At 32.7% G+C, this 21,565-nt stretch overlaps 1 protein-coding gene and 1 long non-coding RNA gene across 2 annotated transcripts; one reads left to right on the top strand and one right to left on the bottom strand.

Annotated features, from left to right (window-relative positions):
- Positions 1–6,099: 6,099 nt before the first annotated feature.
- LOC131640014 (uncharacterized) lies at positions 6,100–7,188 on the top strand. Its single transcript, XR_009295125.1, has 3 exons — positions 6,100–6,218; positions 6,635–6,694; positions 6,837–7,188. It is a non-coding gene; the product is annotated as an uncharacterized LOC131640014 (long non-coding RNA).
- An 8,997-nt stretch (positions 7,189–16,185) lies between these two features.
- LOC131640011 (two-component response regulator-like APRR3) lies at positions 16,186–17,649 on the bottom strand. The gene is made up of 4 exons (XM_058910429.1): positions 17,421–17,649; positions 17,172–17,321; positions 16,688–16,799; positions 16,186–16,607 (listed from the first exon to the last, which is right to left on the bottom strand). Exons 1-4 carry the CDS (start codon positions 17,547–17,549, stop codon positions 16,201–16,203), a joined length of 798 nt encoding a protein of 265 aa, XP_058766412.1. The 5' UTR covers positions 17,550–17,649; the 3' UTR covers positions 16,186–16,200.
- Between the last annotated feature and the right edge of the window lie 3,916 nt (positions 17,650–21,565).

The following is a 21,565-nucleotide window of genomic DNA, read 5'->3' as shown; positions in this document are numbered from 1 at the left end:
AAATATTGAGGTTTAATAGCTAAGAAAGTGAATAGGGGGAAAATTTAGATTTTAGGGAGGGGGACTCGCCTTGGTTATCCAAGTGCCTACGTATCTCCTTATGGAGAATCAGAGTCAACGTAGTTCGGGCACAGGATTGTACGCCTTTGAATTTGATATGAATGTGTTGACGGTATTTTGAATTACCGTTTCGCAGTTTTGAAAAGGTATTTTGAATTACCTTCGTAGTTTCGCAGTATCGAAGAGATGAAAATCTCCGATTTGTGGTTGGATGTGTTTTAAGTGTTTGGGCGTACAACCCTGGTTTGATATGTCACCGTTAGATGCAGTGATCAATAGATTTGATCAGTATAGCTAACAGATTAATGGGCATTGCTGATTACTCAGATCGATAGATTGATCATCGCGGGCAGCAAATTGAAAGTGTTTTAGTTTGTGTATTTTTATCTCTCGTCTACAGAGACTGATAGCTTCAGTCAGGTCGAGGAGAGAATTGATTTAGAATTAATAGAATTATTAACAAACATATTAATTAAATCATTATTAATAAGTAAATTAAATTAACTTTGATCCAAATTATTTCTCGCCTAATGCGACCAATAAGTATGGTTGGTTCGGGGAGAAAATTATATTGAATCATCCAAAAAAACAATTAATCAATTATTAAAATTATCATATAGAAATTAATTATTTTTATTAGGCGCAGGGGGTGTGGTTTATTGAAAGGTAGCAAATTGGGGTGGTGTTAAAAGCTACTGGGCTGAGCCCATCTAATTTTAAGGATCCGTTGGTTTGGTGTGTGCGTGTGTATGGCACTATGATGTGTGCTCAGGTTTGGAGCGTTGGATCTAGATCTAAACAAATCAGAGGGCCTGCATGTGTTTATGATGAGGGCGCGTAGGAAGGGATGGCACACTGAATCATGTTTAGTGTTGCAGACAAGTGGCCATGGGAGGGCCACTTGTCGTCATCCAACGACGCGTCTGGTAATATAAAATAACACCCTTCTCCGATTCCCTTTCTTTTTCTTCCTTTTTTCTCTCTCTTCTCTCCTTCTCTCTCTAGACGCTCTCTCCTTTCCTATGAATGCACCCAGAAAACAACCCTCAGCCCCACCGTAAACCACCATTGGAACCACCTCTCACCACCGTCCTCACCCAGTTTTCGATGAAGATCACCATGATCTTCATCTCCCTCGGCCCCCATCTTCATATCCCAACCCAGAAAACCCAGAAACCCTTCACGAAACCCATGAACCCTAACCCTATTTGAAGAACCCTAACCTATCTAAACCAAAATTTCCAGAACAATAGACAATACACAACAATCAAACATGTAAATCCGGGATCGTAAGCTAAGTGGATTGATCTCGTTACCTTTGGTTCTTGCTTTCAGGATCGTGTATGCTCTGAATCTTCTTCTAATCCCCTTCTCCTTCTTTCGTTTGCAGGTGTGAAGACGAAGCTTCTAGTGCTGGGTTCGAGCGGCGCCTCCACTTTTTTCCCAGCAAACCAATCCCCTTCATCTGATTTCTCCTTTTTCTTTTATAGCCTAGGGTTTGATTTTGATTAGGAAATCTTAGATTCAATTAGGTTTAGTTTTAGATTTGATTTGTCTTTTACGATTCTGAGATTTGATTGTTGTAAATTCCTTGATTCAGATTTTTTAATGAAAGTATTATTATGTTAAGTTTTGATTATGTTCATCATTGATTCAAATTTGTTCACTGAAGATTTAATTAGATTGAGTGTGAATCTGATCCAATTCGTGGGCCTGGGCGAAGATTGAATTAGGATTTGGGTGGTTGTTGTAGCGGCGGCCATGGAGGTGGCGCTAGGGTTTTCGTTTGTGGGAGAAAGTGAACAGTGGACCCGGGTCGGTTCTGACCCGGTCCATCATGTGACCCACGTCTGGACCAGTACCAAGTCCAATAACCATTTTTTTTGATGTTGCTCTGTGGCCCAAAAACGAAAAAGAACCCAATAACTTCACTAACAATAAACTAATTAAACTAATTCGTTAATAAAGCTTAATAATAATATTAATTAATAATAATACTTAAGATAATACTAATAATATCCAAAGTATTAATAATAATTAAATGACTTAAGCAACCCCAATAGACTAATAATTTTAACAATAACTTTATAGTTAACAAGTAATGATATTTGATAAAACAAAAAGACAAAATAAAATAAAATAAAAATAACAAAAATGATTAAGTGAAACAAATGGGCCTAAGACCAATTGGATCTTAATTTTTTTTGCTATCCACACCTCATCTTATTTTACACAAATTTATAAGGGAATTTTACAGGAGAGCGAGTTTAATAATAGGTATATTAAACCCTATGGCTCCTAATTTTTAACACCCTTAATAAATTAAAACGGGGATTGCACCGGGTAAATTTTGGGGTATGACACTTGTGAAAAATTAGGATAGTGATTTTTGATACAGTTCTCTGTCTATGTTTTTGTTGATCAGGTCAAATACTGCATTGATATTTCTTTGAAGGTCTTAGAAATAACTGCTGCACTCAGGCTTTATGTTTTTGTCGTTGTTTCTTTATGGATTGTTCAGTAGCTGTCTAAAGCAAGCCGAGATAAGACTCACGATACCGTCACCGCCGTTGAAAATTATTCACTAGGCAGGTTCTTTGTAACGACCATTTTTCTTTAATTCCTTATTTATGTGATTTATGTGAATTAATTGTGAACTATGTGTTAATTGTATGCTTAATTGATCTTATGTTGTTTTATTTGGGAATTATTAGTATATAATATAAGATAGTAAGTATTGTTGATTATTGGGCCTAAGTTGGTATTAGTAAGTGATGGGTGTTAGTTAGAGCCCATTAGTAATTTAAGATAGTAAGGGTTTAACTAAAACAAGGGTTTTAGAGGAAATAGAAATTAGAAGTTCATTTTGGGGGTTTTTGGTGAAAGAAGAGAAGAGAGGAGAGAAGAGGAGAATCTCAAGGTTGAAGATAGAGTTGGCTTCAATCCAAAACCTAAGGTAAGGGTGGGATTCTTTCATGCTAAAGGGATGTATGATGATGTTTTAGGTGGGGTTTTGATTATATGTTGTTATCCATGATTGTGTAGAAATTGAATAGAGATTGTTAGAGTTTATATTAGACTTCAATGAAATTGTGAATCTAAGCATGATTGAAGATGTTATGATGTTAGAAGACCCATAATAGGTGTTATAATTGTGTCTATAACATGTATTCTATTGATATTCGTGATGCTTGGTGTTTTCCAACTTGATTGGGTTGAGTTTAGGGGTTTTGAGATGGGTTTCGTATGCTGTTTTCTGTGTTTGAGGTTTTCTGAAAATCACCAGTTCGCACTGCGAACCTTGTTGGCGCCGCGAACCTCTTGGCAGAAACTTGAGAAAATTGGATTTGCTCAGTTTGCGCCGCGAACCCTTGTTAGCGCCGCGAACTGCTTGGCAGAAAGTTAGGAATTTTTTATTCGTTCAGTTCGCCCCGCGAACCCTGTTTTGCAGAACTTTTCCTAAAATTTGAAATGATGTAACTTTTGAACCGTAACTCCTTTTTAAGTGTCGTTTGAACCTATGCGAAGCTATAATTGAGACCTTTCTAATGAATATGATTTAGAAATTCTTATAAACCTTTTTGAATCCTTCTTTAAATGTATTTGTTTGATGTTATGATTTGTGTGGTGTAGTGGTGTGTTGTTGTATGATGATGCAACTTAGCGACGTGATTGGGAAGTGGTGAATTACTATAAAAGTAATGATGTTTAGTCGGTATTTATGATGTATTTGTGAATATCGTGTTTGTATGGATGTTGCATTTAGTGAGTCACATCCATTGCATAAAGAGACGGTGGCCTTAATGGTAAAAAGTGACGGTGGCCTTAATGGCAATTAGCGACGGTGTGCCCAATGGCAAATCTTGAGACGTGGGAGCTTTACTCCAAATGGTACCACAAGCATTTGCATAAGTCGAGTCACATGTGAATTGCATTTGAGTCTTATTTGATTATGATATTGTGACTTGATGAAGATATGATTGTTAAGACGTAGTGACTTGATTATGTGATGTGAAATCGTTGTATTGAGTATTGGGATGAGAAGTGGTGACAAATGTATGATCTTTTCTCTTGCTTAGAATATTATCATACGTTTCTTTATAATGAATGATATCTCACCCCTTATGTTTGATTGTTACCCTCCGTTGGTAACGTGCAGGTAACGACGTGGAGTAGCCGTGTACCTTATAGCTCGAGTCGGTGTGTCAATGCTCTGATACGTAGCACTCGGGGGGGATGTTTGCGATACTTGCTTGTGTCTTGTTTTATGTTGATTATCTTTTCTTGAACTTTTATGTTATGTCTTGTGGAAACGATTTGGACCTATTGTGCCATGTTGACAAGAATATAAGATTTAGATATTGTGTTGTTATTTGGATTCCACTACAATATGATGAAGTTGTTTGGATTTAAATGTTCGATGAATTATGAGTTTCCTCCGATATAAGTGTTATGTATCCATGTACTTTGAGCATGAATTGTAGTTTTGTTTAAGTCGAATATGTGATGCCTCAAATTTTTTGCTTGTTTCGATGTTTTATACTCTGTTTGCTCTTATTAATTGAGGGGTAGATTTGGGGTGTTACATTCTTAATAACGGAAATGAAGAGAGCAGAAGCGGGAAATGCATTGCTGTCAATCCGGGGAGATTAGCCAAAGGAGAAGGCGCTGGTACTTTTGTAGAGCTTGATTAAAGTGGGGGTCCTAATAAAATTAAGGCTACAATTGTGGCCATATGAACATTTGATTACAACAGGCATCTTCGTAATATCAATGTATCAATTTACTTGAGTTAATTTTGATAAAGAAACAGAAATATGTATTGCTTCTTTTAACTTGGCGAGATGCCCTAATGAGATGCAAGTGTAACAAAGAAAACATTGTTAAAAAAATGTCTTAGGTTAGAAAGTTGAAAAATACGCCCGAGGACCCTGATACAGAGAAATTTATTGGATGCAGTTTCTGTTTCTATTTATTTGAGTTGAATATAGATATATTGTTTCTTTCAAATTGGTCATTAGTGGCCAATTTAGTCACTATGGGTGTCAAATAGTATTTTTCCCAATTGAGCTATTCTACTGGGTACGAAACGAAACACACGAAGGCAAAATGTTTAGTTAGAAAAAATATAAACGTGGCGTTATACGGAAACATGGGGTGGGTTTAGTGTAATTCTTGCCATTCTTCTATTTGTTCCTTCGTAAAAAATAGTATTTTTCTTTTTGAGCTATTCTACTGTATGTTACACTGTAATTTATTAGTGTCAATAGAAGTTAACTGTCACGTGGATGACTGCTCAACCTTTAAATTGGAAATGTATATTTCTCAACCTTTAAGGATTTATCTGACTTTGGTGATTAACAAAATGCAAATGTATATTTATCAAATATAAAAAGTGAATAATTCAATTTATTCTAATTTCTTTCTCACTCTTTAGATATGTGTCATGATCATGGGATAGGCTTAGTAATGTATCTTACAAAATAAATAAGTGTCCTAAACAAAGTCTATATTTGAATTGGTTGATTCAAAATATTAGAATTTTAAATAAATTATAAATATTTTTTTACAACCAATATAAACATAAATATATTGATTTATATAGTATTGATCATACATAATAATAAAGCAAAATGAGTTTATTGGCAAATTTGACAAGTGGCACATTTCTAGACTCCTTACTATTTTAATTGTTTCTACTTAAAGAAATGTTACTATTATTGTTAATTTATTAATTAAATAATTCAATTTTATTTTTCAAATTATTATTCATTCCCTATATTCTTGGATAACACGTTATTTTTCAATTTCACTTTTAATTGGTTTATGACCACACAATTACCCATTAGCCTGTCCCAAATCATTATTGTTAATTTATTCAATAATAATTCAATTTTATTTTTTAAATTATTATTGATTCTCTATACTCTTGGATAACACATTATTTTTCAATTTTTCTTTTAGTTGGTTTATGACCACACAATACCCATTAGCTTTTTCCAAAACATTGGCCGCCTACGGCAAACCCTATTTTTCTTCATCAATTCCTTCCGCTTATTCAATGTATCTTTCTCAATACTTTCAACCGTCCATTCATTCCGCCCAATGTTCTTTAACGCTTCTGCTTCTATGGGTTTCACAATTCAATCCCTTTAATGGTAATTATTCATCTCCCAATTCCTAAGCATTGCTTAATCAATATTGTTTCTTCCTGATTTTTGTGTCAGTCTATAAATATGAACAATTCTTTTTGTTGATTTCTGCTGATTTCAATTATATAAATATGACAAATTTCTTCTCCCAGTTCACACTGCTTTTCATTTGTTCATCTATGTTATATTTACAATGTCTGCTACTCTAAATTTCTACTCTATTAGTGTTGTTATCTATCTAAACACTAAACACATTAACCTTAATTTCTTCGATTTTATTTCTGTAACCTTTTCGCTTTTCTTTCGTTTTTCCAACCCCTTTATTAGTTACTCTGTTTTGGTTTTTCTATCATTATTGTTGCTGCTGAATTTTTTATTTTTCTGCTGAATTTTTAATTTCCCTTTTCATTTTTGTTGGATAGTGCAAAGGGAAGAAATATTTGGATCCTTCTCATATGACACTTCTATTTTTTGGTGGAGAGGTAATATCACATCTATATAGATAGTTTGTGTTGCAACTTTACTATTATGTATTTGTTGGTCACATGATCTTTAGAGATTTCTACCAATGAGTGCAGTTGCATTGCTTCACTTTAAACTCTTTGATTCAATTGTGTTATGCAGGTTGAGAAACATTTATGAATGTTGCTTTTGGATGGATCAATGTGAAGGATGTTGCAAACGCGTATATTCTGGCAAATGGACATGCTTTGGATAATGGAAGATATTGTTTGGTTGAAAGAGTGATACATTTCTCTAAACTGAAATTGATGGAAACAAATATGGGAATGCTCTTATATGACAGGATAATATCTTAGCTGGTGTTCTTATCGATGAAAAGAAAGATATTATCTTAGCTATTACAACTTACAAGTGTTCTCTCTAAGGAATTTTCAGAATATTTATATATTGACATGGAATTTTCTTCATTGAGTTTGATGATTCATAGCTTTTAGGCTACAATATGTGCCTTATTGTTAATCTAAATTAACATCTAATAATTGGTTAATTTATGTCATGATATTGTTCCAGTATTTGCCAGTTATCTTTTATTAGACTTAAAAGCTGTTGTTGGTGGTTCATTTAGCATAAGGAGTAATGTGTATATCTTCGCTTAATAGCATAAATTTTACACTTTGATAGCGCTGCTTGTGTTTTGTTTCTTTATAAATTTGGCTTTTTAAAATATGAAGATACATTTGAAAGTTATTGGAAGTAGTTTAATAGAAGCAGTATGTGGACAAACATGAATATATATATATATATATATATATATATATATATATATATATATATATATATATATATATATATATATATATATATATATATATATATATATATATATATATATATATATATATATATATATATATATATATATATATATATATATATATAGCATAAGGTATCAAATTGAAGGGTGTGAAAGTTTCAGACTGTGCTTAACTTAAGTATTGGTCGACTATAAATGAATAATCATATTGTTTGGCCAAAATTTGATATTGTTTATAATGTCAAATAAATCAGATTTTTTTTGTTTGTTTACAATACAATTAATTATAAAATATTGACATTTTTTAATGTATATTAAATAATATTTAAGGTGTAATCCATGTGTCTGATTGTATGATATTATTATTATTTAATTATCATTTGAATATAAATATATTTAATAATGATGTTTTTTAATTTAAAAATAAATTAAATCTATTAATAAGAAATATATTTCACAAAAATGGTGGTGCCTAAAAAATGCAATTTTAAAAGTAGTGGCTATCATAAAATATATATCATCTCAAATTTATTAAAAATATAATAATTCATAAATAGTTTAATTGAAAAACATATACATTAACAAAGAAATGTTTCTTTTAATTAAACTATAAGATTAGTATGATTCATAATTTTTTTTCCATTTTTTTATATAACTATACACAGGATAATAGATATTTAAATAATAATTATGTATAAAAAATATGGTCATCCTTCTAAATATTCGATAAACTAATAAATTTTTATAAAATATCAATTTAAATATTTCGAGAATGAATTTCAATAGTTTATGTTAAATCTACTTCAATATATTTTATTGATACACGTGCATCGTACAACAATTTTATATTATATTAATAATTAAATTGACTCTAAAATTTATACCATAATAATAATAAAATTAACTCAATATTTTTATACCAAATTTTGATCATTAATAGTCCAAAACTATCAATATTAGTAATGATAATTTTTATTTGTATGAATCAGTTTAATTATTTATACTTATAACATACTATAAATATTTAAACTTTTAATTTCTATAGTATCTTTGATTGGATTCTAATCTTAATCATTTTATTCACAAAAATTTGTAAATATATAAGTTTTCTAAATTAAAAAATTAATTTCATATAGATTGTTTCTCATAAATGAAGGTGACCTTTAAAATGAGATCTTATTTATTCATTTATTTATTTATTTCATGTCGAGCAACTTTAAAAAAGATTTTCGTTTTAATTTCTTAATTTATATTATATATTTAAAGACTAAATGATTTTTTTGGGTAACTTAAAAAAAAAATTAACAAATTATATTCTTTAATAAATTTTTTTTTTTTAAGATAAAAGGGCAATATATTTAAAAAAAAATAATGATACACAAAAAGGTGGGGGACTAGGCCAAAACCCACTCAAAAGTATCAAAACCTGTAAATAGGCAAACCAAACCTATTTTTTACATAGTCATTTCTAATATCAACGAGTAAGGAGTCAAAAAGAGTGAAGGAATTAGATGTGCGGCCTAAATTAGCAAAAAAAATTCACACAGCTATTACCTTCCCTACAGATGTGAGAAATAATAAAGTTAGAATCTAAAACGAACTTAATGCAGTTGAGCCATCTATTTCTGAGCTGCCAAGAAACATGATCAAAGTTCTCCGGAGAGAAGGCTTTTACCACCACAGAAGAGTCGGACTCCATCCAAAAATATATTTTTAATAAATCATTATATTGTTGATTATAAAATAATATATTATAATTGGTATAAGACTTAAAAACTGCAAACAAAATATAAAAAAATATGTGAAAATATTATGGATAATTATTATAAGATAAGAGGGTGTATATTTTATCTCTATTAGAATTAATTGCCTTATTTGTAAAAAATTAAAATAAATTATTTAATATTTACGATATATTTTATTTTAATTTTAGGCATATGCAAATCAAATAAAATAGAGTATATTTTTTTAAATTGTGCTATTTTACTATAAAATAAATATATTATTTATAAAAGACCTAAAAAGTGCAAATGAATTTAAGTTATAAACTAAACACAAATCAAGATTTTATGTTGTATTTTAAAATAAAAATTAAATTATTTTTAGATTATTTGTTGTTTTTATTAAATAAAATTATAAACAAATTTAGTTAAAAAAAATTTTTTTAAAAAAAGATATGAAGGAATGGGACTCTCCTTCCCCTTTTGTAGGATAGTTTCTATTTTATTTTATTTTATTTATATGTTATTCATTTAATTTAATTTTGTTAATAAATTTTAATTATTAATTAATAAATAAATCATAATAGCTTTGGATTTGGTCTTTTGTTTTTCTTTTAAAAAAATAATAATCAAACTTTTTAGAACCCTAAGCACCTCTTTCCCTTTTTGGTATTTTGATTAATAAATTAGAAATGTCAAAATTATTTTATAATTTACAAAAAAATTAGTTAAATAAACTTTTTTATGTATACCATTAATAACAATATCATTTTATCTGTACAACAATAATCTTACTACAAGTAAAATTTGTATATTATAAGTATTTTTAAAATAGTTTTTTACTTAAAAAATATTTAACCCGTGCCTCGCACGGGTCTAAGTACTAGTATAATATAATATTGTGATAGCAATCTACTCTCTAAAAAAATCAATTGCATGATAATATACTTTATTTTTTCATTTATATAATTTTATTTATTTATTTCACGGACAACTATTAATATAATATCTATTTTAATTTAATCAATCATTATTTTAACTTATTGCTATAGTGTTTTGATCTATCTTAAACTTTTTTTATGGATAATTATTTTAACTTAGAACCTAATTTTCATACTACTAATATCTAATTAGTAAAACTTTTTTTAAATAGTTAATTTCTATTTTAATATACAATTTGATCAAATTTCTTTATTTCACATTTTTCATATCGTTCCAAAAATACTACATCACAAATAATGTACTTGGGAGACAGCACGGAGCTCTAACTAGTAGTTGTCTATAATTAAAATGAAAAGCGAGAAAAGTGATGTGAGGTTTGGGTTGTAGAGGAGCAAGTCATAGGCGTAGGATTCTTGAGCCCTAAACTTCTCTCTTCAAGTTTCCTTTGGAGTTTAGTGGACAAATGTAATATATTTTTTTCTCTAATTTATCCCATTGTGCCACATCTCTAGACAAAATATTCAAGGTACTACTATAATGTTTACGTATGTCTAAAGACATAGTGGTCCAAGAGTTCTTGTTCTATTGTAAATTGGCAAATCTTGTAGTTTTTTTAAGCTTCTTAATCATGTGGTAGTGTTCCCTTGCAATAAAGAAGAATGACATATCGATAGTACTCCTAAATATGATTTTTTTTTCCGAATATTGCCAAAGTATTTTCATCCATAATAGGCTATAACAAATTAAATGAACTTGTTTTTGTCATTGATTTGATATTAAGGCAATGGCTAAAGGACAAAAGATGAGATTATGTTTTATGCACACAAAATCTTAGTTCATGATAATCATTCTCTATGCTTATAGAAATGTAAAATAGTATCAATATAATATAAAATTTTTTTTAATCAATCCTTATCTTAATTTATTGCTATTGTGTTCTGATCTATCTTAAACTTTTTTTATGGATAATTATTTTAACTTAGAACCTAATTTGTATACTACTAATATCTAATTAGTAAAAAAATTTTTAAATGGTTAATTTCTATTTTAATATGCAATTTGGTCAAACTTCTTTACTTCACACACTAGTACAAAAATGTTAATTTACACCTGTTTTTTATTAAATTTACACCCATTATTTTTAATAAAAATCGGGTGTATATCCACCGGGTGAGAAATGTCTAACGCATTTACACCCATTATTTTTAACAAAAATCGGGTGTAATTGGGCGTAATTACGTTTTTAATTACACCCTATTTTAATAAAAATCGGGTGTAATTACGTTTTTAATTACACCCTGATTTAAAAAAAATCGGGTGTAATTGAACGTAATTACGTTTTTAATTACACCGTGTTTTAATAAAAAACGGGTGTAATTGGGCATAATTACATTTTTAATTACACCCTGTTTTAGTAAAAATCGGGTGTAATTGAACGTAATTACGTTTTAATTACACCCTGTTTTAATAAAAATTGGGTGTAATTGGGCGTAATTACATTTTAATTACATCCTGTTTTAATTAAAATTGGGTGTAGGTACGTTCTTAATTACACCCTATTTTAATAATAATCGGGTGTAAATGCGCCATTTATGAATGAACAATTATATTATATTTAAATATATTTACACCCTATTTCATATACACTATTTAGTTATATTTCATTTTCAGTCATAATATTGCAAATACTATAAAATCATACACATAAAAATCATATTTTAACTAAGTCAAAATATTTTTAATATTAACCAAAAGTATACAAAATCATGTGCATTCATAATATTTCAAGTACTATAAAATCATACACATAAAAATTATATTTTAATCAAGTCATAACACTTTCTTCATATATAATTTTACGCCATGCTTGACGGTTAGCTTCGGTTGTTCTCTAGTCCAATTGAATCCAACCGCTTTCCACATGTACCATTGGATTCATCCATGGCCAAAATACCACGCCCTAGAGAAGCAATTGCTTTCCACAATTCAATTCGGAGGAAGACCTTCTACATTCGTGTACACCGACTTCATCTTCTCAAGCAAAGTCAAAGTAGTTATCGGGTTACCTTTTTCTTCATATTCACCAAAACTAGATGATTTTCAGTCCCACCGGAAACAAGTTCATAGCCTTTCTCACTCAGAGCCTGCAATATATTCAGTGTTAATTAATACACAACAGATTAATCTCTTTGGTCCAACAAGGAGACTGGCTCTTGTGTTGATTGACTCCAATATCTATGAGAAGAGACTACTGAGTTATCCTTTCTAATATATACCTGTGCAAATAATCCATAAACATAAACAAACACAAACTCACCTTTTTCATTTCTTGTCATACTTTGCTTTTAACTACACTATGCACACATGTACGATCAATGTAGTTGCCAAATTGTTAGTTATTTTATTCCATTCACTCACTAAAAACTGCCATATTCTCATGCAGTTTCATATTGATGTGAATGGGGTTCAGTTGAGTTCTCAGTGGATATTGGCCATAAGTGAGAGTGTATCTTAAACGTGGATATTGGCCATAAGTGAGAGTGTATCTTAAACTTATCTAGTTTCAGTCTTCCACTAGTTATTTGAAATAATTTAATTAAAAACACAATTATGTATATTTGACTAAATAGAATTTTCATTCCTTAGGCAACTAAATAGTTTAATCATGTAATACTGTTTTCAATATTTCAACTATAGTAATTACTTTGATTTTTTTTACCGACTAATTACTTAGATATAAATTAGTAAGTTGTATATAGAACCCAAGAACAATCAACAATGGCAACAAGAGAAAGTTGAAGGTACAGAAAAGAAATTTACCTTTTGTGACATTAGGATGGTTAGTTTATACCAAGCAACAACTTCTTGTGTAAGTTCATGCCTGAGAGCAGCAATTTCAGCTTCTGGCCTGCACCCTTAGTCCATCATTTTAACTGATTCTGATTCAGCTTCACACCTTACTATTATTATTAACCACTTTGAACACAATCATTTAGTACTACTTACTCTAACAAAACCCAATTCAAATAAATCATAGATAGTTCATAACTGATTCTGACGCATATAATTCAAGTGTCACTGCAAAGTTAAGCCATCAAGGTGAATCACGCATTCAAAGTTGCCAAAGTTTCATCGAAGAGAAAAAATTGATCATACTTGTATAATAAGGGAAACTCCATCAAAAGTCATGAACGTTCTTACCATTAAATTGATCTTACCATTACATCAGGGAAACTCCACCTTGAAGATCTGGATAGAGTAAATGTTTTGATTTCACTCCATGATGATCGTTTGTGTCTTGTGAACTGTGATCAACATAAGCACGAAGCAAGGTATGAATCTCATTCATGCCAACATTATGCTAAAGCTACATTTGAGTTAGGAGGTCGTCCAAACGACGTTATCGAGACTATGCAATGAAGATGAAGCCATGTTATGATCTAACACCCCAATTCTAAACAAAGAATAAGAGATTGCTAATAATACCACTAGATGATTAAGAATCTAAGAAATATTCCCAATAAAGATATTCCCAATACCAAAGATAAAAGCCAAAATAAAGAACATTAAACAACTTATACAAGTACAAAGCAAATTTAAATGCGGATTATACACTATTCAGAATCAAAATGACACAGATTATGCTAGAGTATGTTCATTGTTATTATGAAAGAAAACCTAGTAGCATATGAAATGCACAATTTAAAACTATGCAGTGAATGGCCATGCCATGAGGCTTGATGTACTACTCAATTCTCAAATTTCAACTTTGTTCGTAAACTTAGTTCATTAAGATTTATGTTCACACGCGACAATATAGATAATCCAAAGCAATTAACACCATAAATTCAAAGCAATTAATACCATAAAACCAAAGTTTGATATCAGAAACTACTGACCAAAGGTTCAACAGAAACAACATAAATAGATTAACAATAATCAAAATAGAAGGATCAAGTTACTGTTAGAGTAACTTCAAGTATAGTAACTTTGTTCAATAACTCATTACAAACACTTTTTTAACCAATCCAGCTCCTTAATGTGCACTCTAGAAGGATCAACGATGTTGTTTTGCATTTCTAATCCTACATTCACAAACACAACTAATGTCTATACATGAAAAATCTCTTCCTACTAAAGCACAAAATAACAAACCAGAATTATTGAACCTAAAGGTGGTGCCAACAATTATGTGAACAATGGTTACAGAATTGGGCTATATAACTTCAGAAGCATTGTGTCTTTTCAATAAATTTCACAAATTCGTAACAATTAGAAAGCATATAAAGGCTATAAACTATGAAGCAGCGTTAAATTGAGATATAACATTGCAGCACGAAATCAAATATTCACAAATTAGTTCAACAATTGGAGAAGATGTATACCTCTTCAACGTGTTGGGCATCTCCAAGCATACAAATCTTCATCTTAGGGCGAGGGATGTGAGGCAACTTGATGGAGCCGCTGAAATGTTTATCCTTTTGTGGATCGTAGTTCTTGAGGCCAATTTGAAGCTCAATAGTTTTACAACTCTTCTATCCATATGCTCAAACCACATAAGACAATAAACTGCTACCTTTTCTACACTAAAATTTACCCCAATTTTATCTCTAGCGATTTCATTTCTAATACTATCGAGTCTTTTGTAATCACTTATCCACGGAGTTGCCAATTGTGGATCGTAGGAAATTACGGTCTGTTTAAATTTCACTACCCTACACAGCTATAGCGCCAAGTTATTATTCTCAGCTTTGCAAACTCTCCTGCTAAGGAAAATCTTCTCATTCACAGTATCACCAGAAGTCTTGGCGCTACGTAATGGAACAATTTTTATTACCATTCCGGAGACTGTTCCTTTTTTCTTTAATAGTTTTTATGCTCACTGTGACTGACTGGAATTCTCTAGTAATGACTTGCTTTTATTTGTGATTGCAGGGTAATGCTCCCAAAAATGGGCACATAAACTATTCTGGGCCCCTACTGCCTCCAGAGGCTAATTTTGAAGAGATCCTCAAGGAGCATGAAAGACAAATCCAACAAGCTGTGTGCAAAGCTCGTCTGGTCAAGGACAAGAATAAAAAGGCTGCCAGTGAGATTGGGCAATCTGAGACACTAGTTCACCAAATGAGATATGGCAAGTCACATATCAAAGAGTTTTGATACACATGATTGTGGCTATCATAATGCCTTTTGGAAACTTGTTAAAATTTTGATGCTGAGACTCAGATATGATGGTGACTATAAGGATTCAATGTATTTTTCTACACATTGGGTATAACTACCATAGAAGGGATTGTACAGTATAAGATCTCTAACCAACAAACTCGCATGTTTCAGAAAGGTCTATAGAGAAAATGAAATTCATGGCCATTGGTTGTATAAAAGTTTTATGGTTTATTAAATTAATATATACTAGTCAATAGTGGGTTGTTTCGTTTCAGATTGTGAGTTCATTTCCATGGTATTATTACCTTGTACATTTGTCAAATTACATTCATTTATTCATTTCATTCATTTAATGCATTGGATGATTTGGTTATTCAAATTTGAATCTAATGTGCTACACAGCATCAGAAAAACTATCCTGAACTACATCAAATATATTATTATAAAAGAGAATATAAATAGGATGTCATCTAAAAATTCATGTTAGATATTAAAACATAATTGAATTCTCATTCATATATTAACTTAGTAATTTAGTTTAGATAAACACGCCAATATGTCTGCTGTCTCTCAAGAAGTTTGACAAATATTACCATTCCGGAGACTTTAAATTTTTATTCTCCATGTTGTTTTAATTCATATGATATCTACAATTTAGCTGGTTTTTAAAACCATTTATAAATGTTTAACATCATAAACAAGACAGAGAAAAGAACAGGTAAAGAACAGGCATAAGCAGAATTACAGAAACCAATTATATTAGTCAATTGTGTCAAATAAAGTTTCTTGCTTTGTCAACACACAATGAAATTTTTTTATGAAATATATGTTTAGTTTATTTGCTATCAATAAGAATTCAAAAAATCATAATCAAATAGTGAGCTCACCGAGAAAATGGAGAATCATTTGAATGATTCAATTTTTGCCTTTCCTCAGTGGTAGGTTTAGATGAGCTGCCAGGATAATCTCTTTGTAATGAAAGTTCCAATTGTGTATCATATTCTAACTTGGCTGTGTTACCACCGTTGAAATTACAATCTGCATAACTGCTTTTTGGAAGATTCTCAAAAGTAGCCATCAAGTCAATAGCCCCAGCAGAATGTTCTTCTAGTTCATCATTGCGTCGATGAATTTTTGTATTAACATGAGGATTGGCTTTGCCTAACTCTGTTCTTAACCCTTCTTCATCTTGGTTTTCTGTTTCATTATATTCATAGCTTTGACCTAGCCTTAAACCTGTTGAAATTTTGCCACACCCTGCAGCTTTAGGTGCTGTTAAAGCTGATTTCTCTGCAATAAATGTTAATTGTCAGCAAGTTACAAAATAAAGGCCAAAATATTGAACAAATTTATACGAGAAAGTTACATACCTCCTGTTTCGTCATTATACTCGGTAGACTCCCATTCATATTTGGTAGAATTTTCGTGCTTCACCTGGTCTGTATTGCTCAAACTCGAAGAACTCTTCAGCTGGGACATATCCTGCATATTTTTCAAGATCCATGATCAGCTTCCAAAAATGGTGATGTACAAGTAAAGGTATTTTGCACAAGAGTTGCCAAAACATGCAGTTTCTATGTGAAACTTCAAGAGCTTAATATAGTCTAGAGAGAAAATTTTCATCTAGTTTACAAGAGAGTGGCTTCATATATGCATTGTTTACAAACGGTAGTTGTATGTCTTTTTACGTTACTCAAGCCTAATGTTGAAAGTGTAGATAGAACATTAATAATGAAATCAGCTCATATACAAGGTAACTTCTATTTCACAATTAACACGCTGAAACCTTTTTATCTAACAATAATATTAAATTGTTTCAGTGATTTTTTAATGGCTTACAGAAGCAGAACTTACTTGAGCTGGAGTCTCACTATTTTTTCCACTGCACTCGATTTTCTGCGTGGAAGCTACAGAACCACTAGAATTATTACTTGCAGTATTGTTTTCTTCAGCAACATCAAGTTTATCATGTGCCAATGTTATATTTTGAGGAGGCTTGCTAATCTGTAGATGAAGTAAACAGAAATTGGATTATAAGTACTTCCACACTAAAGACAATAAAAAACATAACGTTGCTTCAACAATCTAAGAATATTGACATACAGTATGTCTTCTCCACACATGCTGCCACAAGTTCCTTAGCTCATTCCTGCGAACAGGTTTAATGAGAAAATCAACGGCTCCGTTTTGCATACATTTGAACACCGTGCTTACTGAATCGTGAGAAGACATCACTGCAAATTACACCACGAGAAATTGAGCTAAGGAACTTGAATTCTTGAGATTTTACAATTCACCATAAGTGAACATCAGTCCTTAGGTTCTCTCTCTTCAAGAACTGTCCAGTTTCTAGGCAGATACTCTAATTTCTGTGTACATTACATGGATGCATTAGTATATCTAAAACACACCGTACATGAAAAGGCATATTGATCAGAGTAGTGTTTGAAAGCGAAGGAAATCAGCTTATTGATGAAAAATTGAAAACCAATCAACCAGATAGATATGAAATGGATGTTAACATTCTACGTTAAAATAAAAGGATTTGCTAGCTTACACAATTAGGAACACCAAAGGTGTCTAACATTTCAAAACAATAAGTGTACACAAAGAACACAACCTCACTCTAAGACATGATTTATAAGTATATAGATTTGAAACTTGTACTTGCTTTATCTCTTCTAAATATACCTATGTTATCATGTGAATCTTCAAACAACAGAGAATCTAACTTCCTCTAAACTGTATAATAATGTGTGTCACAGATTCATACCTGCCTTTCAATCAAAACTAAACGAACGATGCTTGAGTAAACCCCTTCTGAGTCTTCACTTTCAAAATCAACAAAATCAATAAAATGAACCTGAAATATAGCACAACAAAATCAACCTGAAATCAACAAAATCAACCTGAAATATAGCACAACAAAATCAACCTAAAATCAACAAAATCAACCTGAAATATAGCACAACAAAATCAACTATCCATTCTGAGTCTACACTTTCAAAATCAACAAAATCAATCTGAAATATATCACAACAAAATCAACAAAATATAAAACCCTAATTCTTCAGCTACCAAATTCGCTCAAAGTATAAAACCCCTATTCTTCCTTACTAATGTCCTCTCAGTTTCAAAAAAATGAGAGTGAGAGAGCGGTGCGATGTTGGAGAAGAAGAGAGCTTTGTTTCTCTACCAATGTCGTCACGGGAAGTTGAGTACAAGCATTAGCTTCGTGAAAGGAACTGAGAGCTTCGTTGTCGTCACCATTGCTGAGTTTCGTTGGGTTTCGTTGATTGTTCAGGGAGTGGATTGAAAAATGTGTTTCGTTGATTGTTCAGAGAGTGGATTGAAAAATGGGTTTCGCTGGGTTTCGCTGAAATGCATGCATAATGGGTTTCGTTGGGTTTGGTTAATATTTTGTTCAGAGAGAAAAATGTTTTATTGAAAAATGTTTTATTCATTAATATTCACTTAACTAGTTAATAATATTTTGAGTTATAAAAATAAATATTAAATATTATTTTTAAGTCAATTTAAAAAATACTACACCACAAGTAATGTACCCGGACGACAGCACGAGTCTCTAACTAGTATATTATAACATCTTACAACGGATTTTTCGATACCAAATCTTTTAGGAAGAACTCTTCAGCCTTAATAAATCAAAAAAGGCAACGAGGCCAATAAGCCTAATATAAACTAATCACACTCAAAACGAAAACTATATATGTAGGGTACTTATCCAATCCTAATTTTATAGTATTATTACTACCCTAGATCCACCAGTGGTATATGATGAGGTCGCTTTTGGAGGGAATTTTGTCCCAGAAGATCTTGGCTTTTTCCCAGCTCGGGCAATGAACTGGCTTGTTTTTCTTAATCAGTGCGACTTTGTTCCTCATTTCGTTATGTTACAATACGTTGCGGGGGGTGTGTACGGGTTGCTTGCTTAGATGTTCCCCGAGTTCCTTTGCCCGGGTTGTCCCATCGGGGGCTCAGAGCTCGGGAGTCTGTTCTCTTATAAACCGTGGTCCTTCTTCCCTTCACTAGGGGAAGATCTCGGGACCTCGGATTCCTCTCCTTATGTAGATGGCTATCTTCGTGCTCCATATGGATGTGTGGTTGTAAGCTCCGGGTACCTAGATCACAACCGAAGTCGATCGTAGCCACTCCGATGATAAAGTCATTGATTTATTTAGGGAGTTTAAGGCTATAGTAAAAGTTTTAGCATTACCTCTAAAAGGTTTTGACTGGCTCCTATTTACAGAGAATGCCTTTCCATTCAACCTCCTAAGATGATGACACTTGTCACCATCATGTTAGTAGGTGTCTGGATTTAGCCTTTAGGCCGTTTATTGGGCTTACCCAATAAACCTTGGTTTAGCCCATGGGCATGTACCAGACTTGGACTTATCAATTGCCCCTTGAATTCTTTTAAATACCAGGCGCCAACTTTTGAAATTTCACGGGATATGAAGAATTCAATGCTCTAACCTGCCACTTGTTTCCACATTTATGGCCTGGGAATACTGAAGGAACCCCATACGGCACTATAAAATGGTAAGTTTTCCTTTTTTTACTTCTCATTCGTCATTTGCCTCCTCATTTTCATCTTTCCTTTTGTCGTTTCCTCTCCGTGTCTTCTCTCTTTAACAGCGACTTTCCCCTTTTCAACAACAACCCTCCTCCGAGCATGGATAAGGACACCGAACGCATCTGCATTCCCTGTGTCGACCGCCATCGCATGCGAGAGGTATGTCAATTTATTCAAGTTGGCCGTAGGGTAGCCCAAGTCGGCGGTGTAGCCGTCGGCTATGGATTTGTCATTTCTCCTTTTGCGAGTGCTAAAACCACCGCCTTTAAACGCACTTTTTTCGTGACTCAGCTTGGCGACTCCTCTCGTCAAGATCCTTAACATTTTAACCAGCCAGATCCTTCGCAGGCAAACTCCTCGTCAAGCCCTCCCAAATCCCAGACCGAATATCCCTCATGGTTTGATGTTGTTATAGCAGTCAATCCTCTAGATGAGGAAGAGGCAGCTGCCCTTGCTCAGCTTGATATCCCGAGGGCCCCCGGCTCCCAATCGACGGGAACCTCCAGGAGGGAAGCTGTCCGACCTCCAAGGGTACCAATATCCATTGGTTCTCGGGCTATATCCCGGCCTCTGAGGGAGCGGGGAGTCAAGATGCGGGTGCCCCTACTCAGTCGACTCCAGCCCCCCTTCCGCAGAAAAAGAAGACCCCAGCCAAGACCCAAGGTACCTCTTCCTCTCAGTCTCTAGAGGTAATAAGGAGCAAGTCAGGTAAATGTCGGGTGAAGAAGAATCACTTGCATATGATCCGGGGTTTTTATGAGATCCCCGAGGACCTACTTATTAGGACCCCTTTACTAGATGAAGTAATTGATGCTCCGATTCAAGACCGTCGTTCTAGTTCTTTAGGAACCCAAGCAATTTACCTAGAGTGCTTGAACTATGGGCTGTAGCTCCCCGCTCCTCCTCTGGTGGGAGAACTCCTAGTGGTCGTGGACCGAGAACCCGCTGAAATCCATCCCTTTTCTTGGCTGATTTTAATATCCTTTCAGGTAGCTTGTTCAGCTGTAGGAGTGGAGCCTTCTTGGCCCTCTTTCATATGATGTACAAAGTCCATCATTCTGGTACTCCAGCCTTCTTCCGATCTCATCCCTTAATGAGATTTTTACTTTCCAAAAACATCGATAAGGTGGAGCCCAATCGATGGCATCCCCTCTGGATCTTGGTGACTGGGGGCTTCCGGAGTGATGTGCCCCGAATTTGGTCTGAATCGGCCTCATACTTTTATGAAGAGGCCTCCAAGAAGATCGAGCACAACCTAAGGCTTTTGCAGAGATACTATTTTTGGTTTTTGATTAGCTCGCTGAGATTCCTTGTGAACCTCATGCCTACATATCCCTAATGGAAGTCAGAGCTTTTTGTAGTTCGGGGAACTAATTAGGGAAATTAATATTTTTGGTGCCTTGCTTGAAGCTCAAGGTTGAAGCTTGAATTAAATCTCTGTTTACAGTAAAGAGACATGAAGTCATCTTTATAGAGAGGTATTTCTACTATTCCACCACAAACATTAAAAGTGACAGAAAAGGAAAAAAAACTGAGTTCATTTCATTAAGAGAGGGACCTTACTTGTGTATGTGCAAGTATACCAGTCAAATGTCTCTTGAATGAAAGAAAGATTCTCAACCAAATTAGGGAAAGTTACACAAGCCTGGGT

The sequence above is a fragment of the Vicia villosa genome, unplaced genomic scaffold, assembly GCF_029867415.1.
Source record: "Vicia villosa cultivar HV-30 ecotype Madison, WI unplaced genomic scaffold, Vvil1.0 ctg.002893F_1_1, whole genome shotgun sequence".
NCBI classification, from domain to species: Eukaryota; Viridiplantae; Streptophyta; class Magnoliopsida; order Fabales; family Fabaceae; genus Vicia; species Vicia villosa.
Note: the sequence above shows the minus strand (reverse complement) of the source record. Positions and strands in the feature narration are given on the sequence as shown.

Coding starts and splice junctions, on each gene's coding strand:
- LOC131640011 (XM_058910429.1), bottom strand. CDS start 17,549: ATGTCTTCTCACGATTCAGTAAGCACGGTGTTCAAATGTATGCAAAAC. Junction 16,800..17,171: donor ATAGTGAGACTCCAGCTCAA/GTAAGTTCTGCT, acceptor AAAAATATGCAG/GATATGTCCCAGCTGAAGAG. Junction 16,608..16,687: donor GTATAATGACGAAACAGGAG/GTATGTAACTTT, acceptor CATTTATTGCAG/AGAAATCAGCTTTAACAGCA.